This window comes from Castanea sativa, chromosome 3 (genome assembly GCF_040712315.1).
Source record: "Castanea sativa cultivar Marrone di Chiusa Pesio chromosome 3, ASM4071231v1".
Lineage (NCBI taxonomy): Eukaryota > Viridiplantae > Streptophyta > Magnoliopsida > Fagales > Fagaceae > Castanea > Castanea sativa.
This window is the reverse complement of record NC_134015.1, coordinates 34,356,529-34,381,047: the sequence shown is the minus strand read 5'-3', so window position 1 is coordinate 34,381,047 and position 24,519 is coordinate 34,356,529. Positions and strand designations below refer to the sequence as shown.

The 24,519-nt window shown below is 35.2% G+C and overlaps 1 protein-coding gene and 1 pseudogene across 1 annotated transcript; one reads left to right on the top strand and one right to left on the bottom strand.

The window, feature by feature from the left end:
• Window positions 1–9,831: 9,831 nt before the first annotated feature.
• On the top strand, window positions 9,832–11,561 carry LOC142626982 (uncharacterized). Its single transcript, XM_075800752.1, has 2 exons — window positions 9,832–10,310; window positions 11,434–11,561. The coding sequence occupies exons 1-2, from the start codon at window positions 9,879–9,881 to the stop codon at window positions 11,497–11,499; spliced, it is 498 nt and encodes a 165-aa protein (XP_075656867.1). The 5' UTR covers window positions 9,832–9,878; the 3' UTR covers window positions 11,500–11,561.
• A 3,227-nt stretch (window positions 11,562–14,788) lies between these two features.
• Window positions 14,789–16,560, bottom strand: LOC142629807 (6-phosphogluconate dehydrogenase, decarboxylating 2-like; annotated as a pseudogene).
• Window positions 16,561–24,519: the final 7,959 nt, after the last annotated feature.

Here is a 24,519-nt window from a genome sequence, read left to right as displayed (position 1 = left end):
TTTGTTGTAAGGGCACTAACGGAAAAGACTAAAATGCATAGGGACGAAAAGTGCATTTTTGCAAATTTAAATCTAACAACCTAGCATGCTTAAGAATAGAAAAGTTGTGCAAACCTAAACTAAACAAACATGTTATAGCATATTCAAAAAGAAAAAGTCAAGAAAAACCAGGATTAAAACAAGTGTACGTGCAATTTAGATTTAGGCTTATATCGAGAAATGAACTAAGCTATCTAACAGTACATTTACATGAGAAAGCTCGAAAATATGCAAGTTTTGACATGACACTTAAACAAAAAAGAAAGAAAGTGATGATAGGACATGGGAAAGACGCACATTTAAACAAGAAGAAGAAACTGATTACTAAAGCAACATAGGATGTATGTGGAAAACCCAAAAGAAGGGATAAAAACCACGGTTTGAGCAAGAACGTAACATTCTTGCTCTGCTTAACTTGTATTATGTTTGAAAAGAGATCAGTTTACAATCAGTTTGTCTTTCTTTCCTACCAACTCTCCACTTTCCTCTCAGAATATTTACTTGGGTTCTTGCCTTAATAGCATAGCTACATTTTCCTCTTATACTCTGAGGAATATGGATGAGTACAAAGGCAAGTGTAAGTCATCATTTTCTCTTTTGGACCTTTTCACAGTTGTGATATTATCTACTGACTAAAGGATAAGAACTGCGCCAGTGTGGCACTGGGACCCCATAGGTAGGTAGCTTTGCCACTGCTTGAGAGACAAGTCTTGGACGTTGAGAGGGACATCAGGAGTACTATGATTGGTACATATGTCTCTGAGGTGACTTATTGTGCATTTAACCAATAAGGGGTGTCCTCATAGCCTTTGACCTTGGAAAGTCACTATATCCCTTTTTGGTAAGTGCTTGAGTACCGTGTCAGGTGTAAATTTCACTTCCTTCCTAAGGCAATCACGCCTTTAGCACAGACCAAGAAAAAATCTCTTAGCCAACACTTCCTCTCCCTTTTTCTCGTAGCTTCTCCACGTGTAAAGTCCATATTCAACTACTTATGCATTTTTCCATTCCTTAGTGGTGTTATGTACAAAAAGAAAATGCTAAGAGAAGAAAAAGAAAGTTTAGAACTTATACCTCAAAAACACAAATCTCCTTACCTTAATTTTGATCGTTCCCCTCAATCAAATCTATTCACAATCAAATAAGGAAGTGATTGGTAATCTTAAAACTCCAAGATTAAGACCTGAAAAGGCCTCAATCAGAAAAATATTGACTTGAAGATGTTTGTGAAAAACTCCCTCTTTGATTCATTATTTCTAGTGAATCTTATGTTTTTCCTTAGGATTTTCTATGAAGGTACAATGTATGACTTTTTATAGTTGAGAAATGGAGGTTTGAAATGGCTCCAGACGATGTGGGATTCATTCGAAACCTTACACTTAATGTTAAAAAACTTGCCTTTCATAGTTTCTAGAACCCTAGCATGTGTGTGCAGGCCCATGTATGCGTACACATGTATGAAACATGCACATGCAGCTTTTGGACATGCATGCACATATGTGTGTATGCGTACGCATGCCCTAGGGTGGTTTTTTGGCCTTAATTTTCCAAAAATAGATTTATATAATTAATGAAAAAGTTATATTTTTTCGAAAACACTTTCCTTAAGTCAATTTCAATCTGATCGAGCCCTAAACTAACCTTGGGCTTTAGAATTCCAACATCATTGGGGAACGGGAGCTCGAGTCGTAAGGGGTACAAAATACAGTGTTTGCAGACTCCAATGCTTATTCTCTAAAACACACTAAAATCACTAGAAAAATAGTAATTTAAGATGAAGTTTTTCTTTAAAATACATTCAAACTTAAAGTTTTATTAGCTGAGACCATTTCTTGGTCTAAATCCCCTTAATAAAACATTTACTAACCTACTAAATTTCTGTAGCTTTTGTTTTGATCAGTTGACCGAGGGGAGTGGTCCAAATCAAGCCTTAGGCTTATTTGCTTTAAGGTATTCTTCTTCCATTTTCTTTTATTTTTTCATTTCCTATTTTAATGCTTTTTAGTTTAGTTTTATTGCTTTATTAGGTTAGTTGCATTCTAGGTTAGAATAGATATAGTTTATTTATTTGCTTGTATTCTGGTTTTAGGGTGAGTTGCATACCCAACTCCATGACCCTAAAACTTGTGTATGCAGGCTCACCCAAAAAAAACCTAAATATATTTGTGTTATGTTTTCTATCTGTTGTTTAACTTGATAGAATGCATATTTAAGCTTTTGTTTATGTTTAGAAATGTGCTTAGGTCTTTGTTTGCTTAGGACATCTTTAGTTTGTTCTAATTCCTTAGTTCAATGTCTAAGGTTTTGAATGTACTTGAATGTGAACATGAACATGCATATCACATGTCATGCATTTGAGAGTATGTGGTGTTGTGGTAATAAGTATGGTAAGTGCATCTACTTTAGTATGTGTAGACACCCCATTTTGTTCCAACCTATATCCAAGCCTCCCGATCCCAATAACGAGAAATCAAATCGCTATCAAAATGATCAGTACCGTATGTGGAGCACAACCTAATAGAGCCCAAAATGTGACCCCAAGAAACCAAGTCTAAGCCTAAAATCCATTTTCAAGCCGAAAACCCTTTTTTAAGCCTAATTTTCAAAAGGCTTACAAAAAGTGCGTATGCATGTGTATAGACGCGTATGCACTTAATTCAATGCCTACACACTCTTTTGGTTCAAAGCCTAAAATTGATTTTTTTCTTTTTAGTGGGACTTTTTGTCAATCGATATAGCTCGTTGATTATTTAAAGCGTCTCACCATAAACCCTAACCTCCACTAAGCCTATAAATGCACCCACTTTCCACCACCAAAAGGATCCAACTTTTGACCCATAACGAAAGCTCTGTCAAAATGACCCCAAAATACATAGTAAGTTTTTAAGAGTGTATGGACAGTTTTTATGAACACTTGATTTAGTTTTCTAACCATTTGGTTATTAGAAAACTAACCTTTTTCTCATGATTTCTTAATCACACTAATCTTTTTGTGATCCTATGGCTACCTTCATTAGTCTTAGGTTTCTTAATCATATATCTAAAATAAACCTTTATACAAGTTGTTAACCCACACACAAAGCTATGGTAGCCGATTTTAATCAAGGGATCGGTCAATTAACATCATTGTGAGTGCCATGAGGAGGAAATGTAGATCTTTTCCAAGATCCACATTCTCCTCCTCGATTTCTAGTTTCTTTTATGTTCTTTGTTATTTTCTAATTATTTAATATGTTTATTTCTACATCATATTATGTTTGTGGGCTCCAATTAACTCAACTAGTAAAGTTTATAATAGTTGAATAAGAGATTTAGAGTTCAATCCCTATCTACACCAAAAAATAGATTGGTGTCTTGGTCTACTGATAAAAAGCTATATTAGGAGCAGACACCATTAGTTAAAACTCTCTAAAAAAAATTTGTTCAGGCTTCTTTGTGTGTTCTATCTCTCAAATTTTCTACAAATCTATGAAGAACCCTAATCTGCCTCAAGATGCGTACACATGTGATAAGATGTGTATGCACCCATATTCCAGCGTACACACAATTTATACGGCTATGGTTCTTGTTCTTGTTGTTTTCTTGGAAAACCAATTTGAAGCTCAAATGCGTACGCTAATAGAAGGATGCATACACATTCTTCTTATGGCGTACGCCTACCTGAGGAGAACTCAAATTTCTTTCATTTTTCGGTATATCATATTTAATGTCATGTTTATTATTGTTCTTTATTTGTTTTATTTGCTTTAAGTGCATGTGTTCTGATTTATTTTGTTTCCTTTTGTATCATATGCAATATATTTAAAATTCCTGAAAGAGAAATGATATGTCCATAATAATTTCACAACATTTTTACAACAAATCCTAAGTGGCAGGTTGTTATTGGTTGTTATTGTTGGGGCAAAAAAGTAATCTTCGTGTTAGGTTCAAATTTGAACCAATAACAACTAACCACCTGTGATTTGTTGTAAAAATTTTGTAAAAATGTTATGGACGTAGCATCTCTCTTCCTAAGAATCTTGTAGATAAATGTCATAAAATTTGAAAGATAATCATGGAATGTAATTAAGCATTAATGGAAAGATTTTTTCTAAAAGATAAAAGTCTAATTCTAGATTAAAATCTCTTTCCAAGTTGGTTACAATAAAGCTTTAATGATGAGATGATGACTATTTTTAATTTAAACCTAAAAGTCAATTAAAGAAAACACAAGTGATTAATGGGGTATTAAATGTTAATCTTTCTTAAAAGGCTTAAGGATTTATTTCCAAAGTAATTGACAAATATTAATATATTGAAGATAGTTGAATTTGAATTTAAAGGTTAATTAGGAAAGGACAAAGCAACCAATGACTTATTTAATTTGAGGATCCTTCCTAAAAAACTTGGATATTTGAATTCAAACTAATTTGATATCTAAGGCAATAAAGGTTGATTGATTGAATCGCATTAAAAAGCAAGAGCACAAAGATCAAGAGTACATTCAATAATTGATTTTGAGTTTAATAAAGGAAAAACATTTATGACTTGATGAAGACTCAACTTTAGTTAAGTGTCACTTGTCCATAAGAGTTAATCATTAATTCTCATTAAGCATCAATCCTTTATTTGTACCCACATGTGCACACATTTGGATTATGATATATCTATATGTTTGGAGGTTTATGCAATCATGCAGTTGGATGTTCATGCATTCATGCACTTTGATGACTGTGCTTAAATTTTGAGGTGATTAGGCGATAAGAGGTACATGCTTATATGCTCACATGTTTGGATGCTCATATGTTCACATGCTTGCATGCTCTTAAGCTCATATGCTTGATTACCCACACACTTGCATGCTCTTATGCTCAAATGCTTACATGCTTGGATGTTCATATCTTCACATGCTTACATGCTCCCATGCTCATATGTTCACATGCTCACATGTATAGATACTCATATGCTCACATGTTTAGATGCTCACATGTTTACGTGCTCGCATGTTTAGACGCTTCCATGTTTACATGTTTAGATGCTCACATGTTCACATACTCACATGTTTAGACACTCTCATATTCACATGCTTGCACATTCACATATTCACACACTTCCATGTTTGCACTCCCATATCTTCACATGCTTCCATATTCACATATTTATGTTTACATGCTTCTACATTCACATGATCATATATGCATATGTTCATACGTTCCTTTGACCTTCACGTGATTGATTACCTTCCATATGTCTACTATGCTTTTCATATCTGTCTCATATGACCCGTAGACGAACTCTAGGGCTTAGATGCATACATGCGTTCATAAAGGGTAATTAGATAGACACCACTATCTAGTAATAACATATGAAGACCAGCTACAGTTAGGCAGGATTGGAGTGCCTAACATTTTCCCATCCTGTACCCTAACTCTAGACCTTGCATGGTAGAAAGACCTTCATAAAGTAATGTTTTTGGTTCTTGAACCTATATCCAGGTGGTGACTCCTTTTTCCTCTTTTTAAAAGGCACCGCATATTCCTAGGCTCACACTAGCTTTGAGAATAAAACCTCTCCCAAGGAAGTTAAGTATGGTCATCCATGTCATCTAAAAGGGGGTATGGATCATAGAACTTACAGTATAATCATCCATGTTTAGGATAGGATTGGATTTTTTTTTTTTTAAAGTTTTAAGAAGATTGAATATTCTGAACATGATGAACTTGTTGGGAACATGATGAACATGTGGTTTAAGTGATGAATATGAGATGTGATGAGCATGAACGTGATATATGTATGCTTACTGGCTATAACATAATGTATGAGATATGATGAGACATGATATGGATATGTGCTTATGTTATGTTATTCTAGAATAAGATAACATGTTGGGTGCAATAGAACTAGTATGTGTGTGTGCGTGCACACACTTGGTTAGAGTAGCTTATTAGAGGATTCCTTAATAGAGCTAGGGTATGGAACACAATGAATGGAGGCCAGCCTATAGGTTGGGAGGAGTTGGGTGCCTAAAGGCTAGTTCTAAAAAATGAAAAAAATCCACACACGAACATATGATTTCAATGACTATGTCGGTTCATCCTTGTAACTTATCTTTGGACCTAGAATTTGATATACAAGACCCTTCACAAGGGCCTAGTTGGTTTCTGGACCTGAATTAGGTGGTGACTCTCAAAAACTCTGCCTTTAGTGCATCCAACTAAAGCGTACTCCTTAGAGAATTGCAAGAGCACTTGATCGAGTAAGACGCAAACCCAAGCTTGTCCCCTAAGAAGGGGAGGGGCAATTGGGTGGTGCATTTATAGCCCGCATATTTGAAGTCAATCTTTACCCACCCAATTAAAGAAATGACTTAAATAGGTAAAGATATATTGCGTAACCCAATTATATGAGTATTAATAGGTAACCACACACACACACACACTCTCTCTCTCTCTCTCTCTCTCTCATATGAACTAATGAGACCTATAGAGTTTCACAAATCTGAATTAGAGAGACTTAGGGCTTCGAAAATTTGAACCAACAAGACCTAGGGTTTCTAAAATCATCGATAAGAATAATGACACCAATTTTATGTCTCCAACATTGAGACAAAGGTGGAGGCATAGGGTAATGGCAGGGCTTGTGGACATCATGGAGCCCACATCGTCTAAGACAGCTCATCACTCAAGTCACCAACCATAATCTTTTTGTCAAGGCCATACACTTCAAGCTCAAGCGGCTACATCGTCTAATTACAAGTTTTGTTTTGTAATTATTTGGATTTTTTAAGATTGGGAATTTTTTTTATTCTATTATTAGTGTTTGATTATTTATTTTTGTATTATTTTTCATTTATGGTAATTTGGAATTTTGATTTTTTTTGGATTTTTATTTTATTTTATAATGTACTGGTTTGATGAGTATTAGACATGTGTTTTTTCATTTTCTAGATGTTTTCTTTTTTGAAATTTAAATTTTAGATAATATCGGCTTTAGTTAAATAATTTATGTTGTTTTTAAATAGACAGGTTGGGTCTCATTCAAATCAAGTGGGATGGATAGATAATGGATATATAATTTATATTTAAATATGTAGTAAATGGGTATTATGACTTGGTTCAAAACCCACCTATTTGTCACCCTAATGCCCTAACTGTATGTTTGTTGGATTTGTGATTAGGTTGTTGTAGGAATGTTTGATTTGGTAGCAAGGGGAACAGACTTGACCATGGTGGGTCTTGGCTATGGTGAACAGGTTGAGAAGAAAGGGAGAAAAGAAAGAGGAAGAGAGGGGAGAGAAGGCTTTTTAAAAACAAGAAAAAAGAAAAGAGGATGCAATTTACCTTCCCCACGCCCGAAATTTACACCAGATTGATGTCTAATGGATACCATGTGCATATCTTGCAAACACCATTAACATTATGCGAAAATACCTAATTATTGTGTAAGCCTTTCCACAACATGGAGGGTTATTATTGCACCTAAATGATTTGCCCCACAAGCAAATTTCTACCGAAGGTGATTTGCATCATGGAACAATTAAAATTGTCCAATCCCTCTAATAAATTTTATGTAAGTATTTCTATTATAATGTTGCCAAACGGATGCAACCACAAGTTTATGCAGCCATCAGAAGCACCATGTAAATATAACTCTTGTCTATGGTATATTGCTTGATCTTTTCTAGAATTTCAGGAAACTTTTGCTACCTAATGTTGCAAACTCGGAGATATTCTATTGCTGAAGATATGCCGCAGGCTAATGTAACTTTCTTTATACTCAGTTTTTGATTCTAAAAAAGAAGAAGGTTTTTTAGTAACTTCAGCTGGTGAATAACACTAAAGCGAATGCAAAGCTGATCATGTGATCTCCAATGAATATAAGATATAGCTATTGGCCATTGGAAGACTGAAAATACTTGAATTTGGTTCTAAAACATACTTTTCAAAAAAGAAAAAGAAAAAAAAGGGGTTCTAAACATATCCATACATACCCAACCTCAATCTGAACAACAATGTCAATGCATTCAGCAAAAAGCAGAGGACTCTCCAATAGGAAGTAGGGTTCAATAATTTGCATTGCCACACAAACGAATGAAGTTTGAGAGTACTAAATCAGTAAGACATCAAATGACATAACAATGAGCTGTCCAAGATGTTCCTCCTTCCTCTTCTCTTTCTAGTTTTTCTTATTTAATTTTTTATTGCCTTATATTACATTTGTTACTCTGCAAAAACAATTTCAAGATAGACCAGGGCCATAAGCAATATGGTCAAGCTAACCAAGACAGAAACCCTCTTTCTCAGCTCTAGCATAGACAACTTAAATGTTAGGAATAGCAGACCTATTTTGAAGCGTAAGTGTAGAATTAATAAAGGCTTCTACAGACATTAAATGAAATAATAAACATGCATTGGTAAATCAAACTTAACCTGTTTGATTTCTCCAATTTGAATTGTGGAAAGTCCATCCAAAGGTAAACAGAAATGCAAATGATGATTAGATAACCCAATTTAGGCCATTCTGTCTAATTATTAAAAGAGAAATCAGAGAGTTCCATTCACATGCAGCACAGAACCAAGAGCAAGTTGAAGCAATCCCCAAAGGACATACACTTTAAAGGAAGAATCTGGCGAGGGGCCTTACTTGTCTAACCTACATAGATAACTAGTAATGAAGTGGGGAACCATAGAAATGCCTATATGATGATGAAAGCATGCTCAACCACTTAACTACAACCCAAAATGTAGGTGGACTTAATCACAGTATCCAATTATCCAGTTAAGGTGAAATAGTGAAAACGATATTGAAGAGTCATTGAATGTCAATTAGCCACTAACGCTTATATTGCTATTGTTGCTACTGATGCACCCAATATTAATACTTGTATTGTTATTGCTTGTACTGATGTAATAAATAAATTCTCATGCATTGGAAATATGCATATCGCTTTCACAGACACATTCTGTGAGACATGTAAGATGCATATAACTGATGCAATAGATAATTATTGCAACTCCTAAGGACAGTTGTAAATTGTAATTGAGTTTCCAAACTTTCCATGATCTATCCTCTATAACACAAAGGACATTAGCTAGCCTTCTTTTTGGGAAGAAAAAAAACAATTAGTACAGAAGAATAGAAGCTAAAATGACCTTTTGGCAACTTCATCCAGTCCTACTGATGATTCTTTTATTTATTTATTTTTTTTGCGCCAAAACCCAGCTGTTTTCTCTGCATTTCATACAAAAAGGCCTGCTCGTTTATTAATGACAAGTCAGAGTTTTAAAGATGTGAAAAATTAAAATACTATTCATGATAGAGGAAGAGGCACCATTGTAAGCTATTTAAGAAAACGACTCTCATATTCTCTTCCCTTTTGGGTGGGGCTCATCTGTTTTCACCCTAAAAGCTGCTCTTTATTTATGCAATAGGAAGAGGGAAATAAGATGGGCTTTTTCAGGTGAGGTTAAATGACCAAGTCAAAAGCCCCGATACTACACAAACTTTCTCTCTTATAATTTGAGATAGTACTCTTTTTATCAGAGAAGGCTTGTCTTCTAGTAATTGAAACCATAGACATTAAGGTGATGGGATTGGCAGGGGACATGTACTCTGGCAATTTAATAATGAGGGTTTAATGTGCACTGTTGAGATAGGTTTCTTTGTCCTATGTGTGGAAAGCAGCACTTGGTAAAGAGCCAGATAGACAAATATTTAAGTGTATTTCCCAGGTTATTGATGAGGATTGTATATTGCAGGTTGTTTAGAAACATCTGATATCAAGTTTCTAATACTTGCTTTTCTCTCTCTTTTTCATTGGACTATGTTTTTCCTTATATTCTGTTCCTAAAGCTACAGTAATGGAGTCTTCCCAAGCTCATGCAGCTGCAGAGGAACATAGTGGCAGTGAGTCTGGGTGGACAATGTATATCAGCTCCCCTATACAAAGTGAAAATGACAACTACAAAGATATTCATGTTGATGATAATGATGATGATGATGATGATGATGATGATGGTGATGGTGATGATGATGAGAGTGATAACTCTATGGCTTCTGACGCCTCTTCTGGTCCAAGTCACCATGAACTTCCATGTGGAAAAGGTGAGGGAAGTGGCAGCATTGCTCAGAACAAGCATGCAAAAAATGAAGCAAACAGTAAGTATTCCTCCTCAGGAAAGAAACCATGCAAAAAAGGGAAGAAAAGAGAAGAAAGAAGAAGCAAAGAAGAAAAAGAAGAGTCAATGCAGTGGGCACTGAGCGCTGCAAGTCAAGTTTCAAGTGGAGTCAAGGTAAGAAAAGACAAGATTTTCAAAGAATAGAGTGTTTATTTTTTCTGCAGATCTACCCCTAGAACGATTGCATTATCTTGATCTGAATCCAATAAGTTTAGGGTAACTAAAGGCAGAGAGCCATCCATTACTGTTTTATGGTTCTAGCTTTTCAGAATTAATGGTGAATCAAGATAAGTAACTGGTACATGCATATATAAATCATTGATGCAGATGTATTTTTTGTTAAATGTGACATGTATGCAAGAAAATGGCTGCTTTCCTATTTGTCTCCTTTGTATTTGATGTAGAACGTAATTTACTGTTTAATTATTGTAATTTATTATTTTTGGTATTTTTATGTAAAAACGTTATTTTAGGTTTAGGTGATTTATTTCCTTATTTTTAGGTGCATTTAATGATTTTTAGGTCAAATTTGATTCCTGATATAGTAAGGTATCAATTAGGAGTTATTTTATAATATATTTTCTTGTCTGTTAAGTTTTATGGAGCCCTTAAATAAGCTCTGAAGTTTGCAAACCTTTTTTTATAATATTATTGAATAGAAATCAGAAAAGGTGAGATTTTGCTCTTTTTTTGGTTCTTCAAGAACTGTGAATTTATCAAGGATTCTTCCTTGTGGCGTTCAAACTTTATACCTTTGGTTCGTGATTCTTTATAATCATTGGGTCAAGGTCAACTTATACCTTTGGTTCGCGTTTCAATTATAAACGTTGGGTCAGGGTTTCTATCAAAAATCTGAATTTTAGCTTTCTTGGGCAAGTATTCCAATATTTTTGTTGGGTCTCAAAACGTGTCGATTGAGGTTCGCATCATTTGGTATCAGAGCACAGGTTCTAAAATCAGTTTTCTATCATTTTATCTTTTGTTTCCTGTTATCATCCAAAAAAAAAAAAAAAGTGAAAAAAAAAACTTGAAAAAAAAAGAGAGATAGTAATTATTGAGAACATTGTGGAAGATTCAATTGAGGTCAAATATAAGGATGAGTCCACAACTCACAATCCTCAAGTCTCAGTTGATTTGTTGAAGATTACTATACAATATGTTGATTTTCTTGGAGTAGAAAATTTTAATTTTATTATCAACCCTTTATTGATTGATGTTGCAAATAAATTGAAAGTAGACGAGAAGAAATTTTCTGCTACACTTTATGAAGGATTCAAATTTCACAACCGGATCAAGTCATTAAAGCATTCGAAGTATTTGTTTATTTGGAGCGGAAGATTTCAGATTTCAAAGATGAACTCGAGGACGAGTTTGTTTCAAGTGGAGGGGTCTGATGTAGAACACAATTTACTGTTTAATTATTGTAATTTATTATTTTTGGTATTTTTATGTAAAAACGTTATTTTAGGTTTAGGTGATTTATTTCCTTATTTTTAGGTGCATTTAATGCTTTTTAGGTCAAATTTGATTCCTAATATGGTAATGTATCAATTAGGAGTTATTTTATAATATATTTTCTTGTCTATCAAGTTTTATGGAGCCCTTAAATAGGCTCTGAAGTTTGCAAACCTTTTTTTTAATATTATTGAATAGAAATCAGAAAATGTGAGACTTTGCTCTCTTTTGGTTCTTCAAGAACTGTGAACTTATCAAGGATTCTTCCTTGTGGCGTTCAAATTTTATACATTTGATTCGTGATTCTTTATAATCATTGGGTCAAGGTCAACTTATACCTTTGGTTCGCGTTTCAATTATAAACGTTGGGTCAGGGTTTTTATCAAAAATCTGAATTTTGCTTTCTTGGGCAAGTATTCCAATATTTTTGTTGGGTCTCAAAGTGTGTCGATTGAGGTTCGCATCAGTATTAGTATCATTAAGAAGTAGAAAAAGAGCAAGTTAAGAATTGAGATTCCTAAGAGTTACAGCTTGGTGGCAGGTGACTCAACATGGCATATGAAAAATCATGCAAATTATTCTTTAGCCATTAACATGAAAAAGATTGGGTCATATCACAGAAATAAAAAATTGGAAGCTCACTAGATTTTAATTTTCTGTCATGATATTTAACCATTTAAGTATCTCTTTCGAGGTTCAAGCAGGTAGCTGAACTGCTTAATCTCCTGCAAGCATGGGGCAATTTGCGGATTCAGCTTCTAACAAAATTAAAAGTGCTAGGAGGAAGAAATAGCTAGGGAATTTTACTATAAATTCTTGATGTAGGAGAAGTAAAATGTAAATATGAACACATTTTGTGTGTAGCTGACCTCTATTGTACACTGGTCCTTTATCAGGCTTCATCAAAAGTTAAGACACATTAAGAACAAGGAAGTACAGATAAAACTTAAGGTCTATAAACTGCGACAACCAAGGAGGTTTAGGGTGTCGCTGGATGTTTGCTGACCTAGCTAGTGCCTAGTAATCAGCATTAATCCTCAGTATCAGCTGCAAGCACAAAAGTATTTGCTCCTCTCTATGGAGTCTAATGTGTAGAAATTTAAGATCCCTACAAAAGCGGTACTTCTACTTTAAGACCCCTGCTTTTTTTTTTTTTTTAATATAACAAAAAAAAAAAAAATGGAATTTAAGGTATGGTCACTGAGCCACGCCACTTAAACCTTGCATTGCTTCATCGTATGGGATCACTTAGGTATTAATGAAGCTTGACATTACTTGAATTCACAACTCCTGTGCCCATAAGTGCAATAGGTCACAAAGGCTTTCTAGGACTACCTCTTCTATGTTAAAACTAAAAGTTGTATAGTTTCTAGCACCAATAGAACTAATCATAACATATTTGCTATAGGATGGGCAACCAACAAGAGACAGTGTCTTGGAGCCTGTAGATAGTGTGTTGTGCCCAGTTAGAAGGTTTCAGATATGGTTCCCACAGAACATGAGAATGCTCGGTTACTAGTGCACAATCGATATCACCAATCCACTTCCAATGCTGCACCACTTAGAGCATCCACATCAGTGTATCTAAAATCATGTATAATGCAAATTTTTTTCAATTTTACACATTTTGAGCTACATCAGTAGAGCTAAAACTGGCTAAAATAGTGTAAACCCATCCCCGAGCTACAGTACCGTGTAAATATACACGGTTACTGTAGCTCGTTTATACAATATTTTATGATTTTCCTTCGCTCCTTTTTTTCTCTCTCTGATCCGTTTGCAACAGACTCATCCTCTCATCTTTTTCTCAACACAGAATATACAGATATAAACTTTGCTAAAAAAAAAAAAAAAAACACAGACATACACAAACAAACATTGATCGATGCTTGACTGGTCGGAGCTCGTGGGTCTTGCCGTGGATCGGAGTTGGCGGACGTTGGATCGAAGCTGGCGGATCGGCGATCGGAGCTGGCGGATCGGCGACTGGAGCTCGCGGATTGCGATCGGAGCTCGAGGATCGGCGATCGGAGCTGGCGGATCGGCGATCGGAGCTGGCGGATCGGCGACCAGAGCTCGCGGATCGGCGATCGAAGCTCGCGGATCGCCGATCGGAGCTCGCGGATGGTGATCTGAGCTCGCCAATCGGACTCTCGGACGCTGATCTGAGGTGGTGATCCAAGAGGTAGTTGATGGAGAGGGAGAGGGAGAGGGAGAGTCTGAGAGATGGGTTTGGAGAGAGAGAGCAAAAGTGAGAAATGAGCTGGGAGAGAGAGAGAGCGGTAATTTAAGAGTTAGTTGGTGTAAAATAATAAAATATTAAAGAAAATTAATTATTTAATTAAAAAGGATGGTAGGATAGATGAACTGATGTGGAGGTTTTGTAAAATTAAATGTGTAAAATTAAAAAAAGTGGGTTTTTAGTGTAAAAGTGAATGTGTAAAATGGAGGAGCTGGTGTGGATGCTCTTAAAAGTGAAAAATCACAAGTCAACAAGCAGCCATGGGCATATAAATTAGATCAAGCGTCTCAAACAGGTGCTTCTTCACAACAGGCTCCCTAGCCAGAGCAAACATATAATAAAAGAAAGTTGCAAGAGCCAAAAGGAATTTTAGTTAATTAAAGGAAGTAACTACGTACCATCTCTTCAAGGGTAGTTGTATTATTTAATACAAAATTATACATTCCCCCACTCCGTTAGAGACAGGTCAAACTTTACTTGATGCTCCACTAATTATAAATCCACTTGGTACATCAAAAATCAAGAAAACTATTTGAATTTTTATAACCATTAAGAAGGTATTTTCCTTAAGCCTTGTGGTTGCAGATCCAATAATAACAAAAAGAACATTTAGTTTACTTATGTCCCACCAGCACCATCAATTATATAGATAATGCCCGCCCAGAACTGTATAACATTTCTATTTATGATATAAGATCTCCTCAAAAGACTCTTTAAGAATGAAGACTTTTGAGTATAAGAACTTCACCACTGCTTCGGGAGTTGAGTTAACAAAGTTACCATTTTGAGTGACAAACACTAGAAAAAATAAGGAAAATATTGAAGGGGACGAAAAATTATTAAGACAATGGAAAATACAATTTTCTAGTAAATCATTCTTCAATAGGCACTCAAAGGAACAGTGTTTGGCTCCCCAAAAATTATAGGGAAATATAGATGCTCTTATTGTACATGAAGGATCATATAGAATTGAAGGAATTTAATAATTAAATTAGAATGCCAAACCATGTTGGACGTCCACAATAAACAGAATAAATATGATTTACGGATTTAACATTTTCAATAAATATGAAGAGATGCTGCCTCCAAAAGTTGATGGGATGATATTCCAATTTATCAGTCGCAGTGGAAACATTATTACATTTGCTGATAACATTTTCCCCAGGCAGGTCAATGATCAATCAGTATGGTATGGAAGGATCCATCCTGGTATGTCAGTCCTCTCATATCATATGTATGAGCTCCAAAGTAATCTCTTTGAGCTTGGACCAGATTAGCTAGCAGCCTGTCCCTCCTATACGTATACGTGTCAAAATAAGCAAGACTAGATCGAGGACATACCAGGAGTGCTAATGCCTGCATTGATAGCAAGGCAGACAACTCTTCGCCAAGCAGATTATTGCTGGTCAATGATCTCCTTTGCAAACTCTGGATCCACAAGGAGGCTGGCTGGCGAGATCTGTCATAGGCTTTCTTGATACGGTCCAAAAATACAGCCTCCCTTCCAAATCCTAGCAAGCTCCCCCAACCTTGTTCAATGCTCTTTGCACGTATCAAGTTCGTTCATTCCCTGGGCTGGGCATAGCTACATATATATTTTGGATGCATAAAGTGCTTGCCTAACATCATTGATCAACTTTAATTTTCCTTATCCACGGCTTGATCAATAAAATTGTTACCTACCAATGCCACCTGACTTTTAAATACTTTGTCTGCTTTAACTCTTTCCTCCTTCAAACCACTGAGTGAGGAACCTAGCATCCAAGGATGATGCTATAGTGGGGGCTGCAACTGACAACTCAGCAGCTTGCTGAACTGAACTGTCCATTTACCAGTAGTTTTATCCAAAACCATGTCTACTAGATAACCGTCTCCCTTATCATCCTTAATTCCAAATATATCTGCAGTGACCTCGATCAAGAAGCTCAAAAACATGATTCAATTCCTCATTAGAGAGCTTTCCAACTGATTTAAGAACGTCATGGGCCTCTGCTATTAGCTGCATGCATATCTCCATGTTCAATCATATCCCATTGTAACAAAATTGCCTTTACCAATGTAATGTAAGTAACACAAGGGCCGCTATCAGGAACCTGGGCAGCGGGCAGCCACCTTAAGCAAGATATCTTCAATGTGCTTATAGGCCTCAAAGGAACCTCCAGCTCCTTCTTCACCACCTGAAACTCATCATCCCATTCCAAGATAGAGCAAACCAAGTTCACCCATGGCTTTCTCCCTCCCGCCTCTCAGGGTTCGTTCTCATACCACTCGTTACCACCATCAATGATACAGTCTCCTTAATTTCTCCATGTAAACTGATAGGGTTTTGATGGTTTGATCAACTGGAGTGGAGACCCAGCTTTTACAAGCATGATTATCAGTATCACACGAGGTTTTTGGATGGAATGAACAAAGGATTCAGGATCGTGTTTGGCTCGCTCTACTGTTTCATCAACTTTTGATTTGAGGTGGTCCGATTATAAACAGAAATTAATTGGAAAGCCCTTCTCAGCAATATTGTTGAGGGCTAGATTTTGGCCCATGACAGCAAGGCCAGCGAGGCCAATTCTGTTTAGGGTAGCCATTCGTAAATTCTTTACAAGGAAAAGGAATGTGAGTGTCACTGTGATTGCATAACACAGCATCCATGATGGCATGAAATGAGAAACAAAGATCAAAGTACCTAAAAATATATCTTCTGAATTTTATTTTATTTTATTTTTGATAAGTTATATCTTCCGAAAAATATGAAATGAAGGTCAGCTGTCAGCAGAACAAGGGGAGCCAAATACTCTCAAATTAATACTAGTAATAGGTAAAATCTGAATCTATTATCTACCAAAGCTAGTGAATAGAATATGGTCTGCAAACAATTAAGCCGTGCATAAGATAAGAAAAGAGATTATTTCCAGAGAGTATGGATCGGATTCAGTGCCAATATCTATCCCATTTTTCCATTCCCCCCCCCCCCCCCCCCTCCTTTGTTTTTTTTGTCCTTTGCCTAGCAAGATAAAGATAAGATCTACCCTACCACAAAGAAAGCCAACAGTGTAAGGCCAAACTCTTAAATTAATAATTGTGCTATCAATTGGCTAAATGCTCGATGCAAGTATTATTTATTGAAGACGGTCAATATTGAAAAAAGAAGTACAAACATCTGAGTTTTGCATAAGAAAATGGCCTTGCTGAGAGCATTTATCACAAAAGATCACTGAGAACAAGAACTATTCTTTTTTTTTTTTTTTTGTCCAAACAAGATTTGACCCTAAAACATATACTTATCCTATGTACCCCATTACCACTTCACAGTGCGGGAAAAAGAAAAAACCAAAACTCATAAGTAAAGATCAACCTGAAAATTCACTCATGATTTGTGATTTCCACTTAAACGAAAAAAAAAATGTTGGATCAAATTCAAAATCATGTAGAAGTAATTCGAACTAAGAAATATTCCAAATGCATACCAGGATTTAATAAGTCCAACACAAGCAAAAACGCAATTTTTGTTTCATTTTATCCAACAAGAAGTAAGGCCATTATCCATCGTCGGCTTGAAAAGTAGGGAGGCATGTGCAAATGGTCCTAACCTTCAATTTGCAATGAAGTGACCAATAACCTCCCCTCATTTTTGCAACAAAGTGACCACTATATAATAATTCAATGTAACATCACATCAACTAAAAAAGAAAAGAAAAGATAAAGAAAGGCATTCATGGTTTTAAAAGAGGCCACTTATAATGCCACCGGCATTATTACCTAACAAGTTACCACTTATCCCAAAAAAACTAAGCTAATAAGAAAAGAAAAATTTAATCATTTAACAATTACTGTAATAATCACCCTCACATGATATGGCCTAGACTCCCCCATCAATAGGTGGGGCCCAATATGTTTAGTTTTATATATTGTATCTAAATGACAAGTAGAGTGAAGACATGATTCAAACTCAAAATCAAATGATCTAATACCATCATAAACTGCAACATATCCCAAAGCCTATAAGCTTATAGTAAACGTTGAAATTTAAATTTAATCATATAATTGTTATTTTAACACTCTGCTCACGTATGGTCCAAAATCCCCTCGATAAATAGATCCAATTAACAATGGGAGAGAGAGCAAAAAATGGAAATAACAGATTAACAGGTCTAAATCCATTATCCTAAAGCAGTTAAGGGAAAATATATTTGAACAAAATCAAACAAAAAATAATAGAGGAATGCAAATGGAAACAACAAAATTGAATAAAAAAAAAAAAAAAAACAATATGATATGATATAGTATCTTTGTATTGAGTAAATAGGAAAAAAAAAAGGGTATAACTAACCTGAACTTGAAAGTGCAAAGACTATGAAAATAAGGTGGAGGCTCAAGTTTCAGGAAGTGGGTTTTGCAAGATTTTGATGGAATTTGCTATTGGTTCTGATAAGGGTAATTTTGTAATATTGATACTCACCCATGACAAGGCAAAAGGCGACAATCATAATAAGGTCGTCAGCATTGCTCATGAGAGACGACAACAGTGTAATGTCTACGGCTCCACCCCGAAGCTGATGACAACATCTTGGACGACGATACAGGAAGCTGACGGGGATAAGCTGAAAGAGATACGTAAACCTTTTACAGGTCTGACGTGGCCTTACTTGGTCTCCATGCATGCGTGTGTAAGGAAACATCTTATGCCCCACGCTTAACCCAAATCAAGAAGACTCCTACAAGGAAAGAATTCCAGGAGCTACGTGAATTAAAGAGGTTCTCTCTTACAAGGAGAGAAATTTTTTACCAAGGTGCGGATGTCAACCCTACGCTACTATAAAAACCACAAAACCCTCACAAACCAAGGTACGCATAATTTACCTCAACTCTGGCATTCTAGAGTTGTGAAGAATTCTCTAACTTAACCTTCGGAGGGTCTTTGGCTGGTACCGCACCGGTACTCTCCTAGGGTTTTCTTTGTCTTTGTTTCGCAGGTCTTGATTCGAGCACGTGGGTATTGTGCGACTTACTGACGATTTTCGGCATCATCAGGTTCTATAAATAGGACTTTGATTGCGCACTACTAGTACTAGTTTAGTTTCACACGAAGATGGTAGGTTTGGAGTTCTGTTCTGGGTATTTGAGTTTGAACTTTGAACCAGTTATATTATATAGGCCAAGGAAGGGGAAGGAATTCAGAACTCAACCACTACTGTGCTGCTGAGCTGTCGCCCTCTTTTTTCACTGTATCGTATTCCTTGGGGATATTCCCTTTTAATCTCGTACTGTGTCATCACTCATAAATAACTCGTGTCTACTTTTTAGTATATAAATAAATAATTTTTTTATTTTTAGTTTGTGGTTTGTTCAGCATTTTTCAAGAGGCAATTTGCATAATAACATAAGTTTGCCACATTATGTAGTTAGTTAGCAAGATTTGGAAAGAAATGAGGAGAATAACATCTTGATCCTGTGAGGCTTGAGTTTAGAGGAAAAATCGAGCCTTAAAGACTTGAGTTCTAATTGCTGACATGGAGATGTTTTTGTCACATGGAACTCGAGTCTTAAAAACTCGAGTTCCAAAGAAGACGAGGAACGAAGATGACGATGAAGGTGAAGAACCAAAAATGAAGGGGAAGAAGAAGCAGAACAGGGGAAGAAGAAGCATAAGTACCAGATTTGAAAACCTCTTTGGAGAACGCAGATCTGATGAAGAAGAATCACGGGCTGAAGGAAAGAAGAACAGGGGAAGAAGAAGTAGCACAGGCTTTGGGAAAGTAAATGGTGGAACTCGAGTCTTAAAAACCCGAGTTCCACGTGTATTTTTTTCCACCTTAGCTACTACCACTTGCAACTCGAGTTTTAAAAACTCGATTTCTATCTTGGAACTCGAGTTTTGGACATTCGAGATGCTACTTTGCTGAATAGTTTTGCAAACTAGACAACTAACTAAAATATTATAAAAATAAAACTAAATGCAAAAGAAATTCCATTTTTCAAGTACTTTAAAACTATTCAGTTTATAATTTTTATTTGTTTTAAAAGTAGGCGAAAATATACTATTAATCCCTAAAGTTTACTCGCTAAGTGCTTTTGGTTCTTAAAATTGGTCGCTAGTGTTTAAAAAATAAGTATTATAAGTCCCTTCATTAAATTCTGTTAGTTCTTGTATTTATTTATGTGTCTAATAGAGTGATGACAAGTCATTTCTTTATTGACACGACAACTATTTTCTTAATAAAAAATTACGCATCAAGTTCGAAGCAACCTATTTGTATTACCCACCTAGTTCAATCAAGTATACGTTTGGGTACTGATGAAAAGGCCAGCATTTTTGTGTCTGCGTTTCCTTTTTTTAGTTTTTATAGAAGCGTTTTTGTGGCTGTGGTGGCCTTTCTAGTGGTCCCGTTCATTGTTCACAGGATCCACAAACCTCTTTTTTCAACAAAAATTTCATTAAAAATGGGTCTTACAACACTATTCACATATTTAAAAATTATTTTGCTGCTGTGTTTTCAGTTTTTAGTTTTCAGCAAAATAAGCGGTATCCAAACACATCCTAAGTCTAATGGATCTCTCGCTTAAGTTCCTCGGAAGTCTAATGGATCTCTCTTTCTAGTTTGAAAACCTCCAAACATGGTCTGGTCACCAACCTTCTTTTCTGTCATTGTGATCTCTTCTACTTGTTGATCATGAAGCTTGATAACAGACAAAGGAGACCAGATAGAAACCGTTTTGAATTGGATGGGTAATAGAAATAGGTTGCTTTAATGTGTAATTTTTTATAAATGAAAGGTTGCCATGTTAGTTAAAACATGTCATGTCATTATTTCATATATATACACTATTATTTAAAGGATTTCCTCTGTTTGGATTCCTTATTTTTTTTAGTTCCAAAATGCCCATATACATCTATGTTTAAGTAGAGATAAAATTAAAGGACAATCTGGTAAAAATGCAACTCTAACTCCTACTAAAATATTGCCTAAAAAATAGGACCACTTTCTTGTAAATTTTCAAATTACTTTATGCATTTATAAATTAGATTTTCAAAATAAGAATTATATATATAAAATAAAAAAAACACATTTTTTTCTACAAAATAGGACCACTAAAAAAAAGAAAAAACCTCATTGCACGCGCTTTGCGCATGTGATGAAGCTAATATATATATAACCGAAACTTTTGAAACTCACATTTTTACACATCAACATTATTAAAAAAAAAAACTAAAACCCTAAACACCGTAACTATTTCTAACCCAATAACTATTTCTCCACAAAACTATTTCTAAGTCTCTGTCTCTCCTTCAAACGCAAACACAAACTTAGCCCAACAAAGACTGCAAGACCCATACGCAGGAACCCAAAAAGGGAAAACCTAGACGCAGAGCTTTCTCTTTTCCCTGGTGACAGTAAACAATTAAAAGTAAATAGAGAAAATTGTTTTCTATTTTTTCACCGTTCAGTTCAATTGAAGAAAGTGAAGGTAAACACTAGCAAAAGCAATTCAACTAAGCCACAAACGCTTCGCCTCATGGTTGCAAAGTCCTCCACCTCGGTTACTACTTCACCAAACTGCACAACCAACCTAACATCAGACTGCTGGAACGGCTACTAGTAAAATCTTGGCGAAAATGCACTTTTGGTCTCTACATTTTGGGCCGATTCTCGATTTAGTCCTTAAATTGATTTTGCTTCTAGGCCAGTCCTTGATTTCAGAAAATTGATTTTATTTTGGTCTTTACCATCAACCAGTAACAGAAAAATCTGACCTAGCAAATGGAGTACTATGTTGGCACCTTAAATGCTGACGTGACTATTAAAATAATAAAAAATATTTTATTTAACATTTTTTAAATACCACATTATCATTTTAATATTTTTTTTAAAAGCCACCTCAAAAAATTTAAACAAAAAAAAAAAAAAATCTTATTTAAACTAAAATCATTTCTAAAAAAAAAACGATAATCATTATCTTAGTCTTTTTCTTTTTCTTCTTCTTCTTATTTCTTTAACCTTAAAAAAGCCTATTTCTTTTTCTAATCTCAAATTCTCTCTCTCTCTTCACCCTCCATGGACGGAATCTCTCACTCCACTGTAACTCCCTGGCCGGTGCTCACAAGCTTGATTACGAGAAAGCGATCTACCATGAATGGAGAAAACGATCTGCCATGGATGGTCTTGATGCGGTCTTGGGTCTTGGTTCGGCGGAGGGGCCCTTGAGGGTTTTCACATGGGAGGCTTGTTGGTGGAGTGGCGGCACACCTATTCCTGATCTGCCATGGACGAGCCCCAAGCCTTATCTCCTCCGCCTATGACTTCACTTGTGGTATTATTTTCCTCTCCTTTCTCATATTCCAAAACTTTGTTCCTCTTGCTTTGGGTTTGTTTTTGTTTTTTGGAGAGAATGTGGAGTTGTTTGATTTTATGGGTTTTTAGTGTGTTTGTTTCCTAAGAAAATTTCTAGGTTTATGGGTTTACTGGAGATTGGGTTGGTTACTGTGTTTATGGGTTTGTTTCTTGGGTTTATTTATGGTTTGGTTTTTTGGATTTATTTTTTGTTTTTTTTTTTGGATTAAATGGAGATTGCAGATTGGGTTTGGTTGCTGGATTTGGATTTGGGGTTTGCTAGAGATTGGTTTGGTTGCTTCTTGGATTTGGGAAGGACATGAAGAAAATTTCTTGTTAGTATTTGATTTAATTTTTTCTTCTTGTTTTCGTTTGTGTTCTTCTGATATGAGTCAAGTTCTTGGTTGCTGGGTTTGTGTTCTTGTGATGGGTTTAAGTTCTTGGCTGCTGGGTTTGGTCTGTGAAGAACATGCAGCACAAGTTGAAGAACACGAAGAACATTAAGAAAAGAAAATTTTAATTAAATTATATTTAAGGTTTATCTTTAAATTTAATTTTCTTAAAATTTTTTTTGAGGTGGCTTTAAAAAAAAATGTAAATGCAGACATGGCATTTAAAAAAAAGGCCAAATAAAATATTTTATTATTATTTTAATAGCCACATTAGCATTTAATGTGCCAACATGGCACTCTGTTTGTCACGTCAGATTTTTCTGTTACTGGGTTGATGGCAATGACTGAATTAGAATTAATTTTCTTAAATCAAAGACTGACCTAGGAGCAAAATCAATTTAGGAACCAAATTGAGAATCGGCCCAAAATAAATGGATCAAAAGTGCATTTTTGCCTAAAATTATTTATATTAATTTTGGGTGTTTAATAGGATTTAGGTTTGGCTATTTTGTTTGGAAATTATCACAAAAATTCAACCATAAAACTAAATATATGAGTATTTAGTTTCCAAAGTATTTTTTTATATGGGAAGTATCACAATGATAGAGATTAGGTTATACCTCATACATTCAGAATAGTGCATATACCTTAATTGGTGTTGTACAAGGAATTTTTTATAATCACACTCCAATGAGAATATTAATCTATAGAGAAAGAGAGGCAAAACTTCATGGGTTTATATTTGTTGAAATTTTTGTTATAGAATTTTAGTTGAAGTAGAATTTTCAAGCTCTTGAAATATATATCTAATAGAGTTTTACATAAACTAAACTATTGTAATACTTGATAAGATAATTACACATCGAAGAGAAATAAAAAATATATAAGGTATAAAACCGAAGCCTTTGAAACTCTCACATTTTTACACATCAGCATTATTAAAAAATTTATTAAAAAAACTATTTAAAAATAAATAAAATCCTAAACACCATAACTATTTCTAACCCAATAACTATTTCTCAATCTCTATCTCTCCTTCAAATGCAAACACAAACTCTACCCAACAAAGACTATAAGACCCATACGCAAGAACCCAAAAATGGAAAACCTAGACGCAGAGCTTTCTCTCTTCCCCAGTGACGGTAAGCGATTAAAAGTAAATAGAGAAAATTGTTTTCTATCTTTTCACCGTCAGTTCAATTGAAGAAGGTGAAGGTAAACACCGGCAAAAGCGATTCAACTAAGCCACAAACGCTTCGCCTCATGGTTGCAGAGTCCTCCACCTCGGTTACTACTTCACCAAACTACACAACCAACCTAACATCAGACTGCTGGAACGGCTATAGGTAAAATCTTTTATATTAATTTTGGGTGTTTAATAGGATTTAGGTTTGGCTATTTTGTCTAGATTTGATTTAAGAAATTGGTTCAGATTTTGTTTTGATTTAGAATTGGTTTTTATCAATACTCAAAACCCTAATATAGGTTCTCCCTCAATTTTGGTTCCTTTCAATATATCAAATTTTACTACAGGACTGAAATAGTAAAAGGGGGAAGGGCAAGCTGCTTATGTGGCTTGGGGATATGGATGAGTTTGAGTATGAAAGCGTGACCAACACAGTCTAGGTTGGATTATAAACTGTCATGGGTGGGATTGTGGAAACATCTGTTTGAAAAAACCTGAAAGATTTGTTCGGTTTGTTTAAATTTTAAAATTTTACAGTACATTTTTCTTTGTACAAAGTTGATTGCTTTCTAGGTTTTGTGGATATTTTATTTATTCTTTGGAAGAGAATGATGGGTGGCAAAAGCTTATAAAAAGAGGGGTTCACACTTCACACACTGAAGAAGCTGCAATACTAGGTTATATGTCTTTAGTAAACTTTAATACTTGGCCTTATTATAAG